The sequence below is a fragment of the Sorex fumeus genome, unplaced genomic scaffold (genome assembly GCF_029834395.1).
Source record: "Sorex fumeus unplaced genomic scaffold, SorFum_2.1 ptg000039l, whole genome shotgun sequence".
In the NCBI taxonomy this organism is placed as follows: Eukaryota; Metazoa; Chordata; class Mammalia; order Eulipotyphla; family Soricidae; genus Sorex; species Sorex fumeus.
In genome coordinates, this window is record NW_026606096.1 from 36082257 (window position 1) to 36106485 (window position 24229).

Below are 24229 nucleotides of genomic sequence, written 5' to 3' on the forward strand. Positions count from 1 at the left end.
GCCCCAGGCAGTGGGGAGGTGTTCGGTAGCCAGCAAAACACTGAAGGCAATCACTTGCCGCCCAGGAACCCTTGTACAATCTGCTTATAAGTCACAACAAATTCCTTTATACTCTTTTCCTCCAGCTCCTCACACTGTTTGCATTGGCCTTCTGTTACATTCTGCCAAAGAGAAAGAAAAAGCATTATATTGGAAAATCAACTGGATTTGGTTCCTAGGAAGAGCACAGGATGTCAGACTCGAGCCATGGAGTGTGGTCTTGAGAAAGGAAAACAGGAGTAGACTGCTATCCTGGTAGGATGCATTAGAAGACAAGGCAGCCGGAATCTCTGATCCTTGTTTTCACTCTAAGGCTTAGTTTTTAAGATTTTTATTTATTCATTTTGGTTTTGGGGGCCACACTCAGTGATGTTCGAGGATTACTCCTGGCTCTGCCCTCAAAAATTATTCCTGGAGCTGCTTGGGGGACTATATGAGATGCCAGGATTCAAACCAGGTTGGCCATATGCAAAGTAAAACACCTTAACCGGCTAAATTATTGCTCCAGTACCTAGTGCCTAGTATTTTAAACTGTCAATGGACTAGAGATAGCTCAGTGGATAAGGCACTTGCCTTGCACACAGCTGACACAGATTCAATCTCCAGCACCAAAAATGGTCCCCCGAGGCTCACCAGTAGTGATCCTTGAACAGAGTCAGGAGTAAGTCTGATCATAGCAGGGTGTGACCCAAAACCCAAAATAAAAAGCTGGGACCTAACTACATACAGGATCACAGAACTGAAATGTGTGTGGGGGGGCGTGAGGGTCACAAAAATTTTGGTCATTAATAGAAGGTCTTTGAATGCAACAACCAGAAATGAACTCCAAATAAAATGCACCATGGATCTGAAATGCTTTTGCAAATGCACACAGGTGTCGTTTCTCAAATGAAGTAGGAGCCTGAGACGGTAAAGCAGCCTTCCTCAGCCGGGTTATGATGTTGAAACAAATAAGCCATGTCCTTCAGGCCAAAGAGTGACTTCCTGTGTGGGTGCCTTCCGGGGAGGTATTTTTACTATCTCTCCTAACCTCAACCTCAGGTCGGCCTGCACGGCCCACCGCTCTCCTGAGGTACTCCTTCCTTACCTGTTTCACCGTAACCACCTCTGGGCCCTGGGTGCTGCCTTCCTCCCCCTCCACATCCCTGTATGGATGCTGTGTGTATGGGAGATGTGGAGAGGAAAACACATAGTATACATACAGTCTTCTGATGTTTTCCTCAACTCCTGTTTCACACTTCCTATTTTGACTTCTGCTACCCACACCAGAGTTCTCAGGTGCTCTCCAGAAGACCCCAGCTTCCTTCTTTTGACCCTCTCTTTTTGCCCTGAGACTTAAAGACTAAGTGGTTTGTTACTGATGTGTTTTCTATCAGCTTCCCCCCTCCTGATGGGCATGGAAGATTACCAGTGCTTTCCTTCCACTGCTATTTTGAGGGTCAACCATGCAGGCCCAAAAGTATTCACTAAGTCCACAAATTATTACCATGCCATTTTGCTTATAAAACTTATTTCTCTTGCCATGCTCTGGCTATGAAGGAAATCATCACCCTTAGGACTCTTGAACCTTTGTCTAGTTGAGCACCTCGTTCCTCACCTCCTTCTGCCTGCCATGGTGACTAGTCTTTTTTTTCTCCTGCTTTCCCAGACATCCAGGAAGCAAAGACACTCAGAAAAAAGCAAAGACACACTCTGGGCTGTGTTAGTGGGGTATGACTGGGACTTTTACTACTCAGAGAAATTGGAGAAGGTGACTCAAACTCTCCAAGTTCTACTTTCTTCAATCTCTCAACAAACATGAGGGTAAACATCTCGCAGATCCATTTTGAGCCTTCAACACACCATCACTTAAACCTCAAATATCAGTGTGGCTCACAGTAGTGAGGCAATAAATGTGACCACTATTACTGACGTTAAATAGTTTGGTATGTAATTAGATTAATCTTTACCCATTGTACCTGACGATAAATGTTGTCAGTTAGATTTATGAGGTCAGTTATCTGAATGACCATTCGCCACTCTGGCACCAGAATATTCCTTCAGCAGAAGGCACATGTCTGCTAGACGAATGAAAAATTAAGGACTGAGTGCATGCCAAGGATGGTTCACTGCAGGATACCACAATTTTGTAACCAAACTCCATTCCTGGGGACCCTTAAAAGGGTCTGTTTGTCATGAAAATCAATTTAACTCTCTCCAATCAGGCCCCAAATATCTAATATAGTTCTGTACATGTGCAAAACTCACAGGTCAACTAGATAACTCACCCGTCTTGAAGACAAACTGCTGTTTGCATTTATGATAATGTTTTCTACTGTTTCTTGAATTTCCTTATCTTTGCACTCTTGTAAAATAACGTGGAGCTCCAGGATAAAACAACTCATTGCTGTCACGGAGCAACTCAACTGCAAAAGAGTTACAAGGAACCAGAATAAAATATATAGTTGTTCCCATCATTCATTCTCACCTAGATGAAGCTTGATCTTTAAAAAAAAGTCAATCTAAATATTAATTTACAACCAGGATAAAAAAGAGCCTAAGAACCATGGTAAAAAAAATAAGACTATTCTTCCATTACGCATTTTCACATAAGATAATTCTGAATTTTTTTTAAAACTCAAGCCAAATATTTTATAAGGCAATGCAATGCCCCTAAACTCAAGGGCAAGCAGCTGGAGTTTTTGTCTTTTTCCACTTTGAAATAAAAGCTGACAATCAAACAATCAAGAAAGATGGAGCAATTGTTTCAGAGAAAGAACATACGATGAGAAACATAGATCCCTCATGTCAGCTTTCTCCCTGAGAAAATGAGAATCTAACATTCAGATTGCTTTCCAATTCTAAGAAATTCATATTGGGGGTGGGGGCATGAAAATCTTCCACTTCAAATTTCCAATCAAGGAAATAAGAGAAGGGACTTACAGTTCTGAGCAATTACAACACAGTTGGTTTTCCACCAGGAGATGTTGAAAACGTGTTTTTTGTTTTTTAAGAACCATTAGCAAGATGACAAAAACTACACAAGCCTTAAGCAATGTCCGCATATTAATGAAAACAAGCACAAGATTATTTTTGAATTTTGATAGATTTTATGGATTGTGTTTGTTTCTCTTCTCACAAAGAAGTAACCAGCCAGAATTCCTGCCTGACAATTAGTGAGATTGATGAAAAAGTATAGAACATGAATGCATTTAGCAATTTGCAGGAAATACGATTAAGAACCGTAGTGTACAACACCCGGGGAAGAACTGACATATTGGATATTTTTCAATTGACTCAGTTAACCTGATTTCTGCATTTAATTGCATTGTGCACTAATTGCATCCCCCAAAAGTCACTGTCACTGTCCTCCTGTTGTTCATTGATTCGCTCAAGCGGGCCCAGTAACGTCTCTATTGTGACACTTGTTGTTACTGTGTTTGGCATATCGAAGATGTCACGGGGAGCTTGCCAGGCTTTTGCCGTGTGGGTAAGATATTCTCGGGAGCTTGCCAGGCTCTCCAAGAGGGGTGGAAGAATCAACCCTGGCTGGAGCGATAGCACAGCAGGTAGGACATTTGCCTTGCTCGTGGCCGACCCATCCAACCCCCAAAAGTGTAATAACTTCAGTTTGAAATTGATGAAAAAGTTTTTTTATACTTTGATTTGGCTCTCATATCAAAACAGGATCTCCATAGTTCTTTCTCCCAAGTCTTACAACCTCAACAATTATTTAAAATATTCCTTAATAATATGTTGGTAGAACACACCAAAAGTTAGATTTAAATATATACATCAGCACACTATAAAAAGAGACTTTTTGATAATCAGAGACATTACCAATTTTGAAAAAAAAAACTATACTTACATTACTTTCAGTATATAAAGTGGCATCAATATGAATAGACTGAAAGAAAACAAAATTTGATAATATGAAATGTGATTTTCTGCTTTACATATGAAAGCAACCTGCTGAAAATATCAAGTTAAGCTTTTTTGAGCTTTTTGTTGGAATTATTTTGCGCTAATTTTAGATTTTGATGTAATTTTAGAGAAAACACAGAAAGATCCTGTGCCCTCCTCACCAATTTCTCCCAACGTGATCTAAGCATCAGACAGAAGCTCAATATGGAAATTGACAAAGACACTGCGTATAGGTTGTGTGTGCGTTTGCGTGTGTGTGTCTATATGAACTGATCAGATGTATAGATTACCATGAGCACCACAGAACCATCAAAAAAGGATCTGCCCGCATCCTTTCTAGAGTCAACCTCACCTCCCTCCACGTATCCGCCCACCTCTGCCCCTTCTCTCTAAGCTCTGGCATCTACCTCTCTGTTCTCCATTCCCTTGATAGCTGTCATTTCCAGGAGACTATAAAAGCTCAATCTTCCAGCATGTAATCTTTAGAGATGGGATTTGGCAGGGGATGGAGAGGGGAGATGTTGGAGACTTTCTGTTCCAAGCAGCTGTAGGTTCGCAGAACATGAGTTTACAGAGCACAGAGTTTGTGTGGACATCCCCGTGACCTTCTCCCCAGTCTCCACATTATTAACATGTTGCATTAGTCTGATATTAACATACATATTATATCTGGTGAATCAATATGGATACTTACACATGTGTTTATAAAGAGGCCATACTCATGGTGCTCTTTAGAGGTGCTTGGTGGCTATTAGAGCCACAACTGGCAGTGCCAGGGGTACAGGGCATGCAGTACTGAACTCAGGGCAGCCTCTCATATGCCAGGCATAGGCTTCCTCCCTGACCCTAGTGCTGATAAATGTTTAACTGAAGCACAGAGCTTATCTTATGGTTCACTGTATATTACATTCCCAAACTGTTCATTGCTGTCTAATGACATGTATCCACCATTACCTTATTATTCAAAATAATTTTACTGCTTTAAAATCACCTGAGATTCACCGAATCCACCTTCCCTCTCCACTAACTCTTGACAACTACTGATCTTTTTTACTGTAACTGTAGCTTTGAGCTTTCCCAGATCTGGCATTATGCAATAGAAATCTCTTCATATTGGTTTCTTTTACTTAACAGTGTATCTTTAAGTTTCTGCCATGTCTTTTCATGGCTAGCTAGCTTGTATATTTTTTTTTGACTCAGAGACTAATATTCTATTGTAATGATGTACCACAGCTTTTGTTAATTCAGGTTGCTTTATTTCCCATACACATAATACTCTGGTGATCTGTCCAATTTGTGAGTACCACCAGCACTTTTCTTATATTTTTTAGCATTAGTCTATGATAAATTGCATGATACTATTTGCCTTTGAAGGACATTTGGGTTGTCTGAGGATTTGAACTATTAAATTAAACTATTAAACTATTAAACTATTAAAACTATTAACAATTAAATTTATGTTCATGTTTTTGAGTGAAGATAAGTTTTCTTTTCTCTGACACAAATATTCAAGAGTACATTATTAGATCATATGGAAAAGTAGGTTATACTTTTAAAAAATTGCCTATCTTATTTAAAAATATTTTTATCATAGTTTAGGATATGATTGCATGATTGCAGTGCTATTGAAACTTATAGTTATTGTGTTTAAGGTTTTGGCTTCTTATCTTTAATTCCTTTTTTTCTTTCTGCACTGTTTTTTATTTTCTTTTCTTTTTCTAGTCTTGAGAAGGTGGCTTAGATTGTTGATCTGAGATCTTTGGGAACCCAGAATCCCAGGCTTAACACTGGTGTGGAAGGTCTCCATTTCAATTCTGATATTGAAGTTTCTGTCTTCTTTCTTTCCATCTTTCTTAGTCTTGCTAGAAGCTTATCAATTTTATTGACTTCTCCACAAACAATAAGGACATATTTTATTAATTTTCTCTATTGCCTTCCTGATTTGAATTTTCTTAATTTCTCATTTTTATTTTATTTTCTTCCTCTAGTACTGGGTTTTATTTTTTTTCCAGTCTTGAGGAGGGGACTTAGATCATTGACCTGAGATCTTCTTTGCTTTCTAAAATAATCTTTCAATCTTAGAAATTTCCTTCTCCATATTCCATTAGTAGAATACACGTATCTTGACATACTGTATTTATATTTTTATTCAGCTCTGCATATTCCTTATTTCAAAATGCACCATTGACCCATGGTCTATGATCAAATTTCTAAGTGTTTTGTGATTTTCCTCTTGTATGTACATAATAACTTCTAGTTAATTCTACTTTGACCAGAGAATACACCCTGCATGTATTTAGTTTGGTTAAATTTGTTAGTTTGTTTTATGGCCCTGGATAAATTCAGTCCCAGTCCTGAGAATAGAACTGGCTTCAACTGTGTGCATGGCATCCACACATGTGTCTCCCAACTACCTGGTTTCTCTTTTAGGGAAAAAGGGTCTTTAGCCTGTGAAGACAGAGCACTTAAGAGTGGTCTGAAGATTTAATAAGATATAAAGGGAATTAGGGGCCCCCAAATTGTAAGAAAATGTGAAATCCACTCAGGCTTACGTATTGCTACAGAAATATTATGTCAAGGCCAAGGAAATATTTCAAAAGGGTAAATTTCATAATCTGGGCAAGGCCCAGAGTTCAAAGCCTGAGCACATCTGCTCCCCCTGCCTCCCACCCCATACTGAGCTCACGACCAACTGGTCACCAGCCCAGTGACTGGGCTGAGGATCACTGTAAGAGGCTCTCTGCTCCCTGACTACCATGGGGGAGCCCCCTCCCCAGTAAATAAAATAGAATTTTTAAAAAAAATGATTGACAACATAACACAGGAAGAGGCATTCTTTAGCACAGTTGTACTAGGTATTTTATGGAAAATTAGTACTCACTTGAATAAGCTTTTCAATTCTTTCCAAATCTTGTATTACCTCTGGCCAGTAGTGAGCTTCTGTTTTAGGAAGAACCACACTGATACAGCTGAAAGCAGACACAATAATCAAACATTTTGAATGAATGCAATAGTTTTGGGAAGACCAAGGTGGTCAAAACAGGAATTAAGACTCTTTTCTTGGGGCTGGAATGATAGCACAATGGGTACGGCATATGCTTTGCACAAGGCACAAGTTCTCCCAGCATCCCATATAGTCCCCTAAGCACCACAAGGAGTAATTCCTAAGTACATGAGCCAGGAGTAATCCCTGTGCAAGACTCTTTTCTTTTTTTTTTTCTTTTTGGGTCACACCTGGCGATGCTCAGGGGTTACTCCTGGCTCATGCACTCAGAAATCACTCCTGGTGGTGCTCAGGGAACCATATGGGATGCTGGGAATCGAATCTGTATCTGCCATGTTGGCTGCGTGCAAGGCAAACCGCCCTACCCACTTGCTATCGCTCCAGCCCCAAGACTCTTTTCTTTAGACTAGTGAAAATCTGTGTTCTCTTCTTGCCTCTGAGCACTGAACAACCTTGTAGATGAATATAGATGCCAAAAGTATAGTATATTCCTGACTCTGTGGGCTACTGGGGACAGATCAATCTGGGTTAGAGAACAGTCTAAATTTGGGGAAATAATTTACGAATAAGAACAGTGGCTAGTGTGTGGTCAATAAATGTGGTTTAATACATTATTATTTTCCATTAAGTAGAGGTTCTGTCTGCCTTATAAGTCAAAGGCTTAAGCAAAATCTTTCAATATGCAATAATCATTTTTATATAATGATTCTGACAGTGAATATTCTCTACAGTAGTTTCAATATCCCTCTTGCATGCTAGTTACAATATTACTCAATATTACTGTGCTTGCAGCATTTTTTCTCATAAACATGATAGATATTAGTACTCATTTTGGTAAAATGTAAGTGCAATATGTGGGCAAAAGACACATGCATTGACCAAGTCACTGAGGAGTGATTGAAAGAGTTTCAGGATAAATAATTGCCCCAGTGGAGTTTTATAGAAACATGAGCGCTGGCACTACTCTATCTTGTGGGGAAGATTTACTTGAACAACTCTATGTGTTTCCATACCCTGAAGAAATTTGTTGGGAATCATACTATAGAATGTGTTTTGAGCCAACAGAGGACAGAGTATTAGCTGCAGTTAAGAGAGAGGGAAAGCTAATAAGTATGGAAAATATGAGTGCTTATTAGGAGGAAAGCAAAAGGCTTAGCTCCATCAAGAGTGAAGTGTTTTAAATTGAACTAGTATAGGGTTCAAAAGAAACGGTGCTAGAGAGAGAAAAAAAAGTAGTGTAAAGGAGTGCTATTTTACTACTGTGGAAATTATTCAAGATACAAATAAAGGCATACTTCACAATTTAGTTAGGTGTTAAGAGATTTCATTCAGTTCTAAGGGCAGAGACTAATTTGGGGGATTACCAAAATATTGAGATACTTGTTGGGTGTTAACTGAATCTGAGTCAAGTCTCTGTACCCTGCATACACATTGAGGACAATGTAGGACTTAAGCAAATGGTGCTAAAACAATTTGATAGAGAAGATACTTTGGAACAGTGATGTCATGGCAAAAACATGGGGATATTTGTATTTATAGAGAAAATTACCCCAAAATGAAGACATGAATGCCAGCCTGGGTTGAATAGTGAATGTTCAGGAGTAAACATAAGTAGTACGGGAAGCAACCTCTCCAGTCCGGTTTCTGAAAAAATATAACAATTATTACATTGCTTTATGTTTAAAGGTGAAATGTAAAATAATACCTTTGATTTTAGGTTAAGAAATAATATCCCTTATCAAGTCGTTAGACTTGACGAAGCTAGATGTATTTTACTTGCTTCCCCTCCCAGTCCCGTACCTCTAGCTCTGTCTCTTATGTACAAAATTCTCTAGTAATTTCTTTTTCATATGCTTTTCTGTAAAATTACTTTAAATTAACAAACTTGCAATTTGCATAGAATCTAATATTACCAAGTAATTTTCTTGTATTATCCTTAAACTCTCTCATATCCTTCTTTATTTTCCTTTTCCATATTTCCTACTTTTTTTTTGTTTGTTTGTTTTTAAGGGCTGGAGCGATAGCACAGCGGTAGGGCGTTCGCCTTACAAGCGGCCAACATGGCCGACCCGAGTTCGATTCCTCTGCCCCTCTCGGAGAGCCCGGCAAGCTACCAAGAGTATTCGATATGTAACAACAAAGTCTCCAATGGAGATGTTACTGGGCCCGCTCGAGCAAATCGACGATCAACAGGAGGGCCTTTACCTTTACCTTTACCTTTACCTTTACCTTTACCTTTACCTTTACCTGTACCTTTACCTTTAAGCTACACCCAGGATGCTAAGGGTCTACTCCTAGCTCTGTGCTCAGGGATAACTCCTAGAACTGATTGGTTGGCTACATTCAAGGCAAACACCTTAGTCCCTATATATTTATCTCTGGACCCCAGTATACAGTGAAGATCAATAACATAAATTGCTAATATAGATTCTCTAAATATATTAGTATCTTGTACTTTATTAAAATTGAGACATTTTATAATTTGTAGGAAAACCATTTTAATGGAACTAAAGACACCCCATTCCATGTTCCAGTACATAATAGTTATTTTATGTATGATTTCGGGAAATCAGTTATTGTATAACCTCTAGAGTTTTGATATTTTTGCCCATTTCTTTTATGTTGTCAAAAGCTCTATTGTTTCAGAGAGCTTTCTGGTGGTTACTGGAACCACTAAAACTTCACGTCACTTATTCAGGTTCAATGACTGAGTGATACCTGGACTTGGTCCTCAAAGACTTCACAATTTACTAAGTGCACTGGCATTTTATGAAAGAATAGAACGAGATATGTAATTGTGTATTTACAGCCATACCAAGAGTATTAGTGTTAAAATATCAATTTCATTCTTTTCCACAATCTCTACATGCACAGCAAGGACATCCCAAGACCTTTGAAGAAATTGTATAACTCACTAGGTGATTCTTTAAGAGAAGTTCTTCTGTGAACTTCATCTAACTTTACTTACCAAAATTTTCATTACTCAATGCCAGGATAAGTTCTTAAAGAGGAAAAAATAGCCGACTAAGACAATGGGTTTCCAACAGTCATCCATCCAGAAGACAATGCAGCCCAGCATTAAGGACGATCCATTAAAAACACAAGTGAACTAGTGGGGGCAAGAGAGAGAAGGGAGTAAATATCTATTGAGTTCCAACTTTTTCGTGGCATTCTACCAGATATGATATGTTGTACAATGAATGTGGTATCTGGTCCTCATGACCTCCCCTTGGGGTTGGGCATTTGGAAGGACCCCCAGGCCCACGTCAGGTTGATCACAGTCTGAATATGAGACCATAGTTATATGATTACGTGGTCCAAACCCTTTCCACTCTATTATGTACTGAATTGATAAATTCTGATGCCATAGAAGTGAAAAATAGAAATGAAAATATCTGGGTTCATATAAACTACTGAGTTTAATTTATATTGGAAGTTCTATGGCCCTTGAATAGATGTCTTCAATCTTTGAGACGAATTATATTAACTGAAAGAACATATGAGAATGTCATAAGTAATAATATTCTACATTTTCTAATTAAAAAACAGTGTCAAGGGGCTGGAATGAAAGTACACTGGGTAGGGCATTTGCCATACACATAGCCAACTCAAATTTGCTTCCCGGCATTCCATATGGTCCCCCGAGCACCACCAGGAGTAATTCTTTCTCTTTTTTCCCTCCATTTTTTAAGATTTTATTTATTGAATCACCATGATAGCAGTTACAAATCTTTTGGGTTTAAGTCTCAGTCATACAATGAAACATCCATACCTTCACCAATGCCCATTCTCCACCACCAAAAAACCCAGTAAAACCCCATCCCTCCCCCTTCCCCCATCTGTGGGGCAGATGATTTCTAAATTGCTCTCTTTCTACTTTGATTACATTCAATATTTTGACACCAGACCCACCATTATTATTTGGGATTTTACCCCAACACTCAGATCTGCCGAAAAGACAACAATAGACAATTTGTTTTCTATTGCTGGTTATGAATAACATATGATCTCGCATGGTTGCAGTAGTGGCTGCGATTTTGAAATTCCAAAATTTTAACAATTAAATCTGGAGGGATTTCTTGCCAAAACCTGCTGGGTTCTGAGATTTGTTCCTGAGTCTCTGGTATCATGGCTATTAAGCAGCTTGATCAGGAGTCAGAGAGGCTGTTTGTGGGTGGCCACTTGGGATGGCCTGGCGACAGTAACCTACTGCGCAGTCTGGACACATTTCTGCCAAAAGACGCTGGGTTTCGAGATTTGTTTCTAAGTCTCTGGGATCATGGCCATTAAGCAGCTTGATCAGGAGCCAGAGAGGCTGTTCGTTGGTGGCAACTGGGGTCTTGTTGGGGTGAAGAGGAAAGAGTGGCTCCACCCCCATCCCTTAAGGCCCTGTGTATCTCATCACTGCGGGCCCAAACCTGATTGTCCAATGTCCTCTGGAAGATGGCGACCACTGAGCCACCTAGGGGGAACAAGTGGAGGGACAGCACCCTTTCCCCCCTGGGATGGTCTGGCAAAAGTAACCTACTGCACAGTCAAGACGCATTTCTGCCCAAAACCGCTGAGTTTCGAGATTTGTTTCTAAGTCTCTGGGATCATGGCTGTTAAGCAGTTCCATCAGGAACCAGAGAGGCCAGGCCTCCAATTATATAACTGAGCTGGAGGTGGTTTGTGGGTGTGTCTCCACATACCTAACTTTTGGCCATTTACTTTCTTGGTAAACTTTGCCCCAAGTTTTTGGGAGCTGGAGCAATAGCACAGTGGGTATGGCGTTTGCCTTGCACGCAGCCAACATGGCTGACCTGAGTTCGATTCCTCCATCCATCTCGGAGACCCCAGCAAGCTACTAAGAGTATCTCGCCTGCATGGCAAAGCCTGGCAAGCTACCCATGACGTATTCGATATGCCAAACACAATAACAAGTCTCACAAAGTTACTGGGCCTGCTTGAGCAAATCAAGGAACAATGGGAGGACAGTGACAGTGACAGGCCAAAGGCACAGCAGCAATTTTGGGGTATCTGGAAGCCTGAAGGCACCATGAGGTTGCTAATGCACTCACCTCACAGGTACAGGTTGACCTGTTGGAGGCACCATATCCCCAATCGGGAGTAATTCTTGAGTGCAAAACCAGGAGTAACCCCTGTGCATCACTGGTGTGATTCAAAAACCCAAACAAACAAATAAACAAACAAAAAAATAGTGTCAGATAGATTGCAAATGGCTTTTATTTCAGGTAAGTTTGAAACCAAAAGATATCAACTAATACCAATGATATTTGTTGTCCTATAGAAAGTATAGATTGGTTGACCTCCCTGACAAAATTGACTGCCACATCTCTTGACATGTTAACTACAATTAAGTTCTATAAATGCAAATGATCTAATTTTTTATTTTCACATGCCTCTGAATTACTGATTATTTTAAATACATGATATATATCTCTCAAAACAAAAACTTTATTTCATCTTGGTGTTAGGTAAGGTATAGTTCTTCCTTTTCTTTTCAAAGGGTTGCATGCCAGTAAATCCATCACAAGGCAAAAGTACCATAAAGGAAAAAGTGTTTAATACACTTAACCCAGTGAACATCATGGTTTCATCTCATCTACCTTAAACATGCTCAGAATGCTTACCTCTGGTTGGGAAAATTCATCTCGCCCAAAACCTAATTTCTAATAAAGTGATGACCATTGCTGACAGAGATGGGCATTGCCTAAGTTGTTAGAGAATGCAAAAGTACAAAAGGCAATGCTCAGAGTCACAGGTCACATGGTCTCCAGTGCATTCTGGGTTGCTCACCCTCATGATCGTATAACCGGCTGGGAGGAGAATCCAAAGATGAGGGCACAGCTGGAAGAAAGGCCCAGGGGCAGCTGCTGTTGCTCTGAGCCTGAGGATCAGAGAAAAGACTCCAGACTGAGCAAGGTCAGGAAGAGTCTGAGGGGAGACCAGGAAGGCAACTGGAGGGTAGATGGGATCAGTTTCCTGAGCATTACAAAGCTTTGGAGAGTAAAGCCATTGCTGCACTTAAGGTGACTGAACCATCTAAAGTATCTTTGTGTGAATTCTTCCGGTTCCCTCACCAACAACAGAAGCAGAGTAGTCCTGGGACTATGGATATTCAAGTGAGAGATGGCAAAGACTGCCAGGAGGATGGGGAAAGAGACAGTCCAGAGTGTGGGAATGTCTTTATGACCAGCACAGAGGATTTCCTGATGGACTGGATGTGGAAAGAAAGAAAGAAAAAGAAAAAAAGGAAAAAAGAAAAAGAAAGAAAGAAAGAAAGAAAGAAAGAAAGAAAGAAAGAAAGAAAGAAAGAAAGAAAAAGAAAGAAGCACTTTGAGTCACTCTCCCAGACCATGGAGACACAGAACTACCAAGAGGCAAAAGAGAAAAATGCAAAAAAAAGAGCAGCGGAGAATCAATAATGATAGGCAGCATGAAAGTAGAGCCAAGAAGATGGTTTGATGCTCTAGAATTCAATGAGGGAAAGAACCAGAAAGAGGCATTGGGAGCCATGCCAGATGGTGACCGACCGGTCTGGGAAGACCAGTGGGCTCAGCACAGTGTGTGTGTATGTGTATGCATGTGTGTATGTGTATGTGTATTTGTGCATATGTGTATGTGTATATTTGTATGTATGTGTGTGCATGTGTGTATGTGTGTTTGTGTGTGCATGTGTGTATCCATGTGTGTATTTGTATGTATGTGTGTATGTGCATTCGTGTGTGTGTGTATGTGTGTGTATGTGTGTGTGTGTCTGCATGTGGTCCCAGACAATTCTCTACAAGAACACGTGCAGAACAATGAGGGAGGCAGCAACTGCTTTCAAGTATGAGGGGAAAGCGTTTCTAAGAGAGATGTCCTGAAGAATTTTGCTCTACGAGGGACAGGACAAGGAGCAGGAGGAGGTAACAGCAGGACATTTGAACACTGAGGGAAATGGAGGGTATCTGAGACACTGATTTGGAGCACTGATTTGGAGCGGACACAGTGGACGAGAAGAGTACTCATGGAGACAGAAGCATGCCCGGGATCCAGTGGACACGGTGATATAAGCTCAGGACTTTGGCTTCACTGTTCTCAGGGAATCAGTGATGAGTTGGGCCAGCCCTGAGGGGTTAAAGATACCTGAGACTATGAAACAGCCACTGAGGAGCTGGGAGAGCATAGCAATTAGAGCGTGGCCCTGAGGTTCGAGCCCCAGTCCCCTGAGCCTTGCCAAGTGCAGAGACTCCTGAGCACTGCTTGGCATGGTCTTGAAGGCCCCCAGCACGCCTAGGGAATCCAGATAAACTCTGGCACTACAGGGGCTGAGCTGCATCACATCCTAGGGCCCTTGCCTTAAAACTCTCTCCCAGATTCCCAAAAATTACCAGTGAGGGCCTAGAGCCTGCTTGGGAGACACCCAAGCCCCTGATAAGCAAAAAAGAGATGGAACAAAATCCAAAACATGGTCCAGGTAAGTCAGAGAACGAACAGACGGTAGGTATGGTGAAGTGCCAGGCCTCCGCCATGGGCGGAAGTAGTCAAGGGGGAGATCCGGAAGCAGGCATGAGTATGAGCAAGTGTCTCTCAGACGTTCCAGCCTCACTGAGGCTCAAGAGAGAGACAGGACTGGAGTGGGTGGAGAACTGGAGGGGATGAATGGATGGGGGTTGGGAACGCCAAGCAGGTCCTAGCAAGAGAGGCAGGGGGCTGGAAGGGAGGTAAGTCCAGGAAACCGAGTTTTCCTTTTTCATGGACGGGGGCGGGGGAAGGTTATTGAAATCATACCTTGAAGAAAGGACAGATTGCAGAGATGAGTCAAACGAGAGGAACAACATTCTAGGTGAAGAGAGAGGGAGAGCGAGGACAAGCGCAAACAAGTGCTGTGCAAATTCCCAGCAGTGCCAGTTCTTTCCTGAGTGTGAAGTGGCAATGAGTGAGAGAGGATGAAGCCATCCTACTGCATGAGGCAGGAATTGGGAAACGCTCATGCTGAAGCACCAGGGAGCAAGCGTGTGGCACTTGGCAAGGGCAAGTCTCAGAGGCTCTCACTGTGGTGTGAAAGCAGCAAGAGGCATCATGAATGAAGCCAATGGAGGTGCCATGAAAGGGGACCGTCCAGTCCCCCAAAGGCAGGGGGTGCGTCTGACCCAAATCCAAAGTACTTTGCTGAAACCCAACCCCCAGGGAGTCTGAGTACCACTAGGAGGAGAGTTTCCATGCATTGTACATATCTCCATATCTCCAAGAATACTGCCATGATTCAACGGACACCAACAAAATGCCTTCAAACAAGACACTTCAGGAAGCATGATCTGCACGTAATATGAAGGCAACAGCAACAACCAAAGTCTAGGGATATGGACTATGTCACATGGGGTACTGCTGAGGTTAATTTTACTGGAGGGATCATATGCAGTTACAGGATTGAACTGGAGTCAGCCGAATGCAAGGCAGACACCTTAACCTCTGTGCTAGATCTCCAATCACTACTACTATGATTTTAATAAATCAATTCCTATAACTGTGGGATCTGAAGTCAGTAATTACTTTTTTTTTTTGCTTTTGGCTTACACTCGAATTACTCATGGTTTTGCACTCAGGAATTACTCCTGGCAGTGCTCTGGGGACCATATGGGATGCTGGGAATAGAACCCGGGTCGGCTGTGAGCAAGGCAAACCCTACCCGCTGTGCTAGCGCTCCAAGCCCGTCAGTAGCTACTTCTCTCCTAAGACCAAACAACAGTTATTGGGGTATATAAATCTCATAGTTTATCAAAAACCACAAAATAAATCATTAAGTAAAATATTTCTAGAAATTCCAGCACAGCACTTATAAAGAACTCCAGAAAGAACAAATAGAACAGAAATGGAACAAACAGTAGCAGAAAGGATTAAGGAAAACTTCAGAGTTGGAAAAAATGCCAGTTTTCCCACTGAAGGCATGCAACAAAATGCACAAGTTTTCTATGAAATCTCCCAAGTCTGTGATAGAGAAATTATGATTGCATCCATAGCGTCAAAACAGGTCAATTAAGGACACGAGTCAAAATGAATCCAATGGTGAAACTTAACAGAATAATAAATCTTATCTCCTAAGTCTAAGGGAAAATGAGTTTGAATTGAGCAGGTTCTTGAGAAAGGGGACAGAGGACACTTTCAACCAGTCACTGTCACTCCCATTGTTCATCGATTTGCTCTAGTGGGTCCAGTAACATCTCCATTGTGACACTTGTTACTGTGTTTGGCATATCGAATACGCCATGGGGAGCTTGCCAGGCTTTGCCAGTGAGATACTCTCAGTAGCTTGCCGGGCTCTCCGAGAGGAGCAGAGGAATCGAACCCGAGTCTGCCAGGTTGGCCACGTGCAAGGCAAACGTGTCACTCCAACCAGATTGTATAAATCTTTATTTCAACCTAAGCCTTTAAAACTATACAGATTTGGACCAGAGAGACAGTACAGAGGGGTAAGGCACTTGCCTTCCCCGAGGGCAACCCCAGTATGGACAGGCCTGACCCCTGACCCCTGAGCATAAAGCTGCAAGGGAGACCCAGGGCCAAATGGTCCCCCTCCCCCGCAAAAATGTATGATCTAAAAATGTCTGTAAAATAATATAGAAAGTTTATTTCTGAAAAACTTGTTATCCAGGTAAAAAGAAAGGGGGTGAGATACAGAAAATCTGAAGCATTAAAGACATAATTACTAAACTTGGGTCTAAATAACTCAACATTTTTTACATACGTTATTTTACCGCAGTCATTTATTTTGCAAAATTGGAGGATTCTTTACTGATGTTATTATTGGCTGGAGCGATAGCACAGCGGTAGGGCATTTGCCTTGCACGCAGCCAACATGGTCGACCCGAATTCGATTCCTCCGCCCCTCTCGGAGAGCCCGGCAAGCTACCGAGAGTATCCCGCCCGCATGGCAGCGCCTGGCAAGCTCCCCGTGACGTATTCGATATGCCAAACACAGTAACAACAAAGTCTCCAATGGAGACGTTACTGGGCCCGCTCGAGCAAATCGATGATCAACGGGAGGGCCTTTACCTTTACCTTTATTAGTGGCTGTACTTCAATGCCTACAAGTGTTCTGGCTCTACAGTAAGCATTTTCCACAAGTTTGAGTTTTCATTTGTTTACAACCCTGCTGTCGCAATCGTCACAACTATCTCTTAGTTGCACTTGCCTTCCTGGCCAGCAGGTGGCCCGGTCTGTCACTGTAAGACTGAACCGAAGCGCTCCCCCCACCCCAGCCCCTGCTCCAGCCCCCCACCCCCCTCATTCAACCTCATTGAGGTGTAACTTTAAAATGGAGAAATGCACCCATTTTAGGGACACTGAATACAGAGTTCTGACAATTGGATGAACCAAATGAGCTCACAAACAAACACTGTCCTCCCGTTGTTCATCGATTTGCTCGAGCGGGCCCAGTAACATCTCCATTGCGAGACTTCTTGTTACTGTGTTTGGCATATTGAATACTCTCAGTAGCTTGCCAGGCTCTCCGAGAGGGGTGGAGGAATCGAACCTGGCTTGGCCAGGCTGGCTGCGTGCAAGGCAAACGCCCTACCGCTGTGCTTTAGCTCACAACCATGACATAAAATGTACCAAAAACACAAAAGCTTCTCTTACACCCCCATTCCTGTCCTTGTACGAAGACACAGCACTTTTACTGATCTGAGATGTCATTCTCAAAATGGCAATGGGGAAAGAAAAACTTAGGTACTCTCTATGTAGAAAACGATGTGGAAGGCAGAAGAAAAGGAAATCTCATGCTAAAACCATTATTTATATGCAAAGTGTGAAATATCCATGGATTAAAAATCAAGAGAGAAGATGTCAACGCAATAGTGCAGTAGGTAGGGTGTTTGCCTTGCACTCAGCCCACCTGGGCTCAATTCCCGCATCCCTTATGGTTCCCTGAGTTCACAGGAGTGCTCCCTAATCACAGAGCCTGGAGTAAGCCCTAAGCGTTGCTGAATGTGATCCCAAAGATCCCACCTCCCAAAAAAAATCAAGAGAAAAATTTCTTGAAAGGGGATAAAACACCCCCAAATACAATGTTCAAACAAGAATAATAGGGGCTGGAGCAATAGCCCAGCGGGTAAGGCGTTTGCCTTGCATGCGGCCAAACCGGGTTCGATTCCCAGCATCCCATATGGTCTTCTGAGCACTGCCAGGGATAATTCCTGAGTGCAGAGCCAGGAGTAAACCCTGTGCATCGCCGGGTGTGACCCAAAAAGAAAAAAAAAAGACCAATAACAAAAAACTACCAAGAGTATCATGCCCACAGGCAAAGAAAGCCTGGAAAGCTAAACATGACATATTCAATATGCCAAAAACAGTAACAAGTCTCACAGTGGAGACGTTACTGGTGCCCGCTCAAGCAAATCAATGAGCAACCTCATCAAAATGTAAGCAATCTAACAGAAAGGGGCAGAAATTAGTGAAGAAAATTAGGCAGAATGACCTGACCCCTCACCAGACTGTCTTCACCGGGGTACCCTTGGAGGGGGCAAGTTGAGTTTCCCTCCCCACCCCAAGCAGAACTCTGGCAGCTGAAAACCTCCAGAACCCAACTGCTGTCATGCCCAAAACCACTCTACATGTGTCGGTTCCCCAAGAGGGAACCGGCAGAAAAACCCAGGTATGCAGGACCTATGACTTAGATCTCCAAGCTCGGATTGGGCCTGGGCCTCTTCCCTTCAGCTCCCCATTTTTCCAGTAGCTTGGCAGCCACACCCACAAACTGCCCCCGGCACCATGTAATCTCATCATCGCCAAGACCCTGACACTAATAACTAGAGCTCCTAGAAGAGAGCAATGCAGAATGTCCTGACCCTTCGCAACCGAAATGCGGCCGCGCGACCTATTATACTCTAGCCCACTTACGTGCCAAGAGTAGCCCACATCTGTTTGATTTTAACATACTTGCTTATATTCTCGTATATACTGGCTTAAATGACTCCAGAATGAAAAACAGCAACCTTCACACACTTCCCTCTTATTGTGGTGGGAAGGTACTTGGTGGTGGGATTGGCGTTTGAATACCATCTGTAATGAACTACTGTGAACTACTTTTATGAAAATAAAATATACAAACATCGAAAAAAAACTTAGAAAAAGAGAAAATTAGACAAAGAAAACAAAAAATATAAAGTTGAGGCTAGAGTGATAGTACAAGGGGTAGGGTTTTAGCTAGTCTTGCAAGTGGCCAACTTGGGTTTAATCTCTGGCACCACATATGGTCCTTGAGCCTGCCAGGAGTGACCCCTGAGCACAAAGCCAGAAGTATGCTCTAAACACTGCCGAGCGTGGAAAAAAATTAGAGTCGGGGAGGTGAATAAACTTAACTATATCCCTCTAGGAACTAGGGAAATGGACATATACAATCACACAGTACTATAATACATATACAATTTCCCTGTAGCACCGTAGCACTGTCCTCCTGTTGTTCATCGATTTGCTCCAGCGGGCCCAGTAATGTCTCCATCATGAGATTTGTTACTGTGTTTGGCATATTGAACACATCACGGGTAGCTTGCGGGCAAGATACTCACGGTAGCTTGCTGGGCTCTCCGAGAGGGGCAGAGGAATCGAACCTGGCTCGGCCGGGCCGGTGGCTTGCAAGGCAAACGCCCTACTGCTGTGCTATTGCTCCAGAGAGAATACTTTCTCTCAACCTGAAAATTGGTAGTATCCAAACAATCTTAAATTATATATAGGTAAAATTTAAGATTGTTTGGATACTACCAATTTTCAGGTTGAGAGAAAGTATTCTGAAAAAGATGACAAAAAATAAATTGCTTTAGAGGATGATTAAAGGGAGGCAGCCTAATAAGGAAAAACAGGGCTTCCTGGGCAGACAGAGGGAAAATAATGAGCAAGGGCATGAAACGAGGCACACAGGCACGCAGGAAAGCCAAGCACTGGCTGGAAAGGGTTGGAACAATGATAAATGGGGTGAAGTCAAGGAAAACCATGCAAGCAGGAGGATTCACTCTCTGTGTGTTGTGTGCTGGGTGTCACAGATGAACAGATCTGCACTTCATAAGATCACCTTGACCACTGGGGAAAAGGTGTATTTAAAGAAGCCAGACATAAGGTCTATGTTAATTAGAGTAGTCCACACAGAAACTAACATAGGATGTAGTATTGGGGTTCATGAAAGTAGTCCCAATATTACTTTCATTGCAGTAGCACTGTCAAGAGACATTGGCGGGTGCATGAAAATTACTATCATTGGAGTAATATTGCCCAGAGACATTCGAGGGTTCTATGGGTTGTCTGGCTTTGAAGGATGAGAGTAGAGCAAAGGGGTGGTGATTTTCAGCAGTCACAGTGTGGGAAGAGGGACTGTTTTGCCACTTGGAGTTGGCAGTTGCCCTAAAACCTTGAGTCCAGTCGAGTTCAAGTGCAAACATTGTAGAGAAAACTACAGAGAGAGAAGGAAAAAACAATAGTCTTTCACCTCTCTCCAGATAATGGCTTTGGTAAAAGGTTTCAGGTCATTGGCGACAGCTAATGTGACCGCACAGCAGGCAATTACAGCCCTCTCTAAGATGTTGAGAGAGCATCGCCACGAAAGAAGGTCCATTCTGTTCCCTGGGAGTGTTTCTGAAGGAGGGTCACTTCTAACACACGATGGCATCCTCAGAAAAGCTATTGTTAAAAAAAACTTGCTGCTATTTCTTCTGCTTTTTGTTTGTTTGGAGGTCATGCCTGGCAGTGCCTAGAATTAATCCTGTCTCTGTGTTCAGGGATGATTCCTGGCAGTCCTAGGGGTTCCATATGGGATATCAGAGATCACAGAGATAGAATCAGGGTCAGCTGCATTCAAGGCAAGGAGCTGAACCCCTCTAATATTCTGTAGGCTCTGAGACTTATGTGGGTTGTTCCTACTGTAAGGCTTTCTAAGAATTTATAATAAACCCAAAGCACCCCACCCTTGTGGACAGATCTTCCTGGAATAGATGGTCAATGCTGACATGGCCTGAAGCATGGAAAGGATGTTGCTAATCCTTTCTCTTTGGATTGGAATCTGAAATCCAAGAAACAAATTTGTCAACTTCTTTCCCTTATGGAAATGCTTTACATGTGCAGAACTGTGAGCCCTTCTCCCATTTCCTGGAGGCACCGAACCAACAGCTCTGGGAAATGGTCACAACAAACTGTTGTGGGGAAAGGGAAAATAACTTTATTGGGGAGAGAACGTCTGACCACAGTGGTTCTAAGATATAGTGGAATGAACCTCTAACCACTAGATGAATAATTTTCTTGTGGTATATTTGGTCTTTAAAAAACATCTGTAACTTGTGATTTCCTTTCATACTATACACAAATAAATAGAAATATCCTACTTTGGACAAACTGGCAGGCTACCGAATGTAACCTGCCCACACGGCAGAGTCTGGCAAACTCCCTGTGGCGTACCCAATATGCCAAATACCAGTCACAATGAAGGGTCTCACTCTCCTAATTCCGAAAGAGCCTTGAATATGGCACTTTTTAAAAAAATCTCATGACTAGGACGAAGGAGACGTTACTGGGGCCTGCTCGAGGCAATCGACGAATAACAGGATGGTTGTGATCTTGTGATCCCAATTGACATGTTTTGCGTTCATAATTTGATATTACTTTGCCTAAAGAGAATTTCACTACAAAAGCTTGAATCCCCACAAATCTGGAATATCCTATACTTATGATGTGCTGGATACTCACTTATCCAAAAGGGATTATTTAATTCAACCAGGTAAAAGACTGATGCTGTCCTTATTCCACTTGGTGGATGAGGAAGTTGCAGATAAAGGCTTTATGAAACTTGCCCAGAAAACAAGCAATGGAAAATCAGCCACACAGTGTTAAGATTCAAAAAAAACTTTCAAAATTCTGTTAAAAACAAATAGGAGGGGCTGGAGTAATAGCACAGTGGATAGGGCATTTGCCTTGCACGCAGCCGACCCGGGTTCGATTCCCAGCATCCCATATGGTCCCCTGAGCACCGCCAGGGGTGATTCCTGAGTGCAGAGCCAGGAGTAATCCCTGTGCATCACCAGGTGTGACCCAAAAAGAAAAAAAATAGAAAATTCATAAATTATTTTAATGCACTTTGATATGCATCTTTTATTTATCATTGACATCTATTAATCCCCTTTCTTGGTTAAGAGGATGTTGTTTTGCAGGTACTGAATAATGTCAGGGAGATTTGAGTTAGTTCCCCCCTCACAAAGCATGAAAACCAATGATGAGCCTTAAATTGTTACAGTGAAAGTAAAACTAAATGCAATGTCCTGGTACTGATGTAGCACCACAAACACACAATACACTTGTGTTGAAAATGTCATCACTAAATGAAGGAGAAACATTGAATTAAACATTCTGACCTGCTCAGGGAGAGAATGAACAATTATCATAAGTACCAATTAAGTTTTCCACTCATTCCAATAGCATTGGGGGACTAATGCTAAAATATCCTACTTCAACTCATGAAATTAGATATATTTAGGATGATAATATTTTTAAAGTTTTACCTCAAGAATAATAGATGTTTTAAGATGATTTGACTGGCTTTGTGGCGACCAAATTGAAAAAATAAGCAGAGTTCCTTTATTTTAACCACCTTTTCCAAGAAGAAGCCAAGACCAAATTGCCCGTGGCTGAAGAATCTGATGTGCTTTTTCTGGACAATGAGTACTTTTAATCTAATTCTAGAACCTTAATGGTGTTACACAGCATTTGCACTATACCAGAGTTTGTCCTTATTGATTTAAAAAAGAAAACAACAACATATCATTAAAAACGTCACATGGTACAAAGAGATCAGTTGTTTATCTGGTAGACAAACCATTAACCTACTCTGATTCACAGTGCTCTGTTAATAAATTATTTTATGATTCCTGGCCACGAGCAATCACCTGTTTTACAGGAAAAGAGAAACTGTTGAATATCCAAGAGTGAGAATTAGAACTTGGTTGCATGCTGAGGCCTTGTGCAGTTTCCCAGCTGGGAAAATACAGGATTGGGACCTAATTAGGTGCAATCCTAGCATGAAATTTCCCAGCCTCCCAGTCCCTCAGCTCCTCAGGCGCCTCCATCCGGATCAAGAACCAGTTGGTTAAGTTGCTTTTCACCTGTGTTTCCTTTTGGAAATTTACTCTATCAAGTACTGGTCTATTTTCATGCACTGGTCATCTTTTTTTTTTTTCTTTTTTTATTTTCAGTCTCTCCACAAATCCATTCGTGGTAAGTTGGGGCGAAAACTCATTTTAACAATAACTAAAAATAAAATGGGAGTAATGTTTTTGTTTCCCAGAAAAAAAAATTGCTTCCACGCCCTCTGCAGCCTCTAGTTCCATTTCCCCATACAGCACTGCCTTCACCTAAAACAACTGTACTTCCAGACACAGAGTGTGAAAACTGACTTGGGCCTGTTGTCTCACTGACAGGCATAAGAGCCTGGCTCAGTCACCAGTACCAGGATCCCACAGTGCAGTCAGCAGAGAGCCTAGAGGAGGTACCAGTGCAAGTTGTTTCTATTGTGGCACACTCTTTCTTTTCCCTAATGATCCAGGGAACTGGGCAACGTTGGCTTTCCACTTTGTGTGTGCACACACATGATGGGTCCATGAATCTAAACACACAGGAACGCACACGCACACATCTGTCACTGATAAACTGAAAATTCAGTTTTTACAGAGTTTAGATGAAGTTTTAATGCAATCGAGAGCATTGTGTACATTTTGGGTAGATATGGAAATAAAAATCATAAACATGCATAAATAAAAATCCTGGCTATTCTGATGGAAACAATTCTAGAAAAATCCCTCTTACCTTCAACAGTTTTGTTCAAAAGGTTGATGAGGAACTCTGTAAGAAGACATTAATTTTCTTGGTGAATTTCAGTTATTAATATTTTCCAAAGTGTGCCTTGGCCAGTGAAATTCACAGTTGTTTATCATTAAGTAAGATTTTCTGGAATTTATGTTTTATTTTCCAAATATGGATCTTAATTTAAGAAGGGACAGGTATATATCAAGAGAGCAAGATGGATGCCCTTGTATTAACCATTTGAATAGGAAGTTCATTGTTAGACTCGCTTTGCTGTTAACTCTGAATAAACGTTCAGGAGAAATTATACAATTCAGCAATTCTGAATAGGAAAAGGTACACTAAAAGAACAAAGCTTTAATGAGCAATCTTTATGGCAGGGTAGAGCTGTTCTATTGTATGTAATGTTGACCTTAATCAAAAACTGTGAAGCATTGTCTAGAAAAATCATTTCTCAGCAGAAAT

General features: G+C 41.7%; 1 protein-coding gene across 1 annotated transcript in view; it reads right to left on the minus strand.

Moving 5' to 3' along the window:
- Positions 1-24229, minus strand: part of IL15 (interleukin 15) — a 73118-nt gene continuing 48889 nt past the window's right edge. The window contains exons 3-8 of the mRNA XM_056118946.1: positions 9915-10055; positions 8496-8590; positions 6824-6911; positions 3878-3925; positions 2307-2444; positions 1-161 (exon numbers count right to left, since the gene is read on the minus strand). Coding sequence (XP_055974921.1) covers positions 51-161; positions 2307-2444; positions 3878-3925; positions 6824-6911; positions 8496-8590; positions 9915-9926 — 492 coding nt within the window. The 5' untranslated portion in view covers positions 9927-10055 and the 3' untranslated portion in view covers positions 1-50. The remainder of the gene's footprint in view (positions 162-2306; positions 2445-3877; positions 3926-6823; positions 6912-8495; positions 8591-9914; positions 10056-24229) is intronic.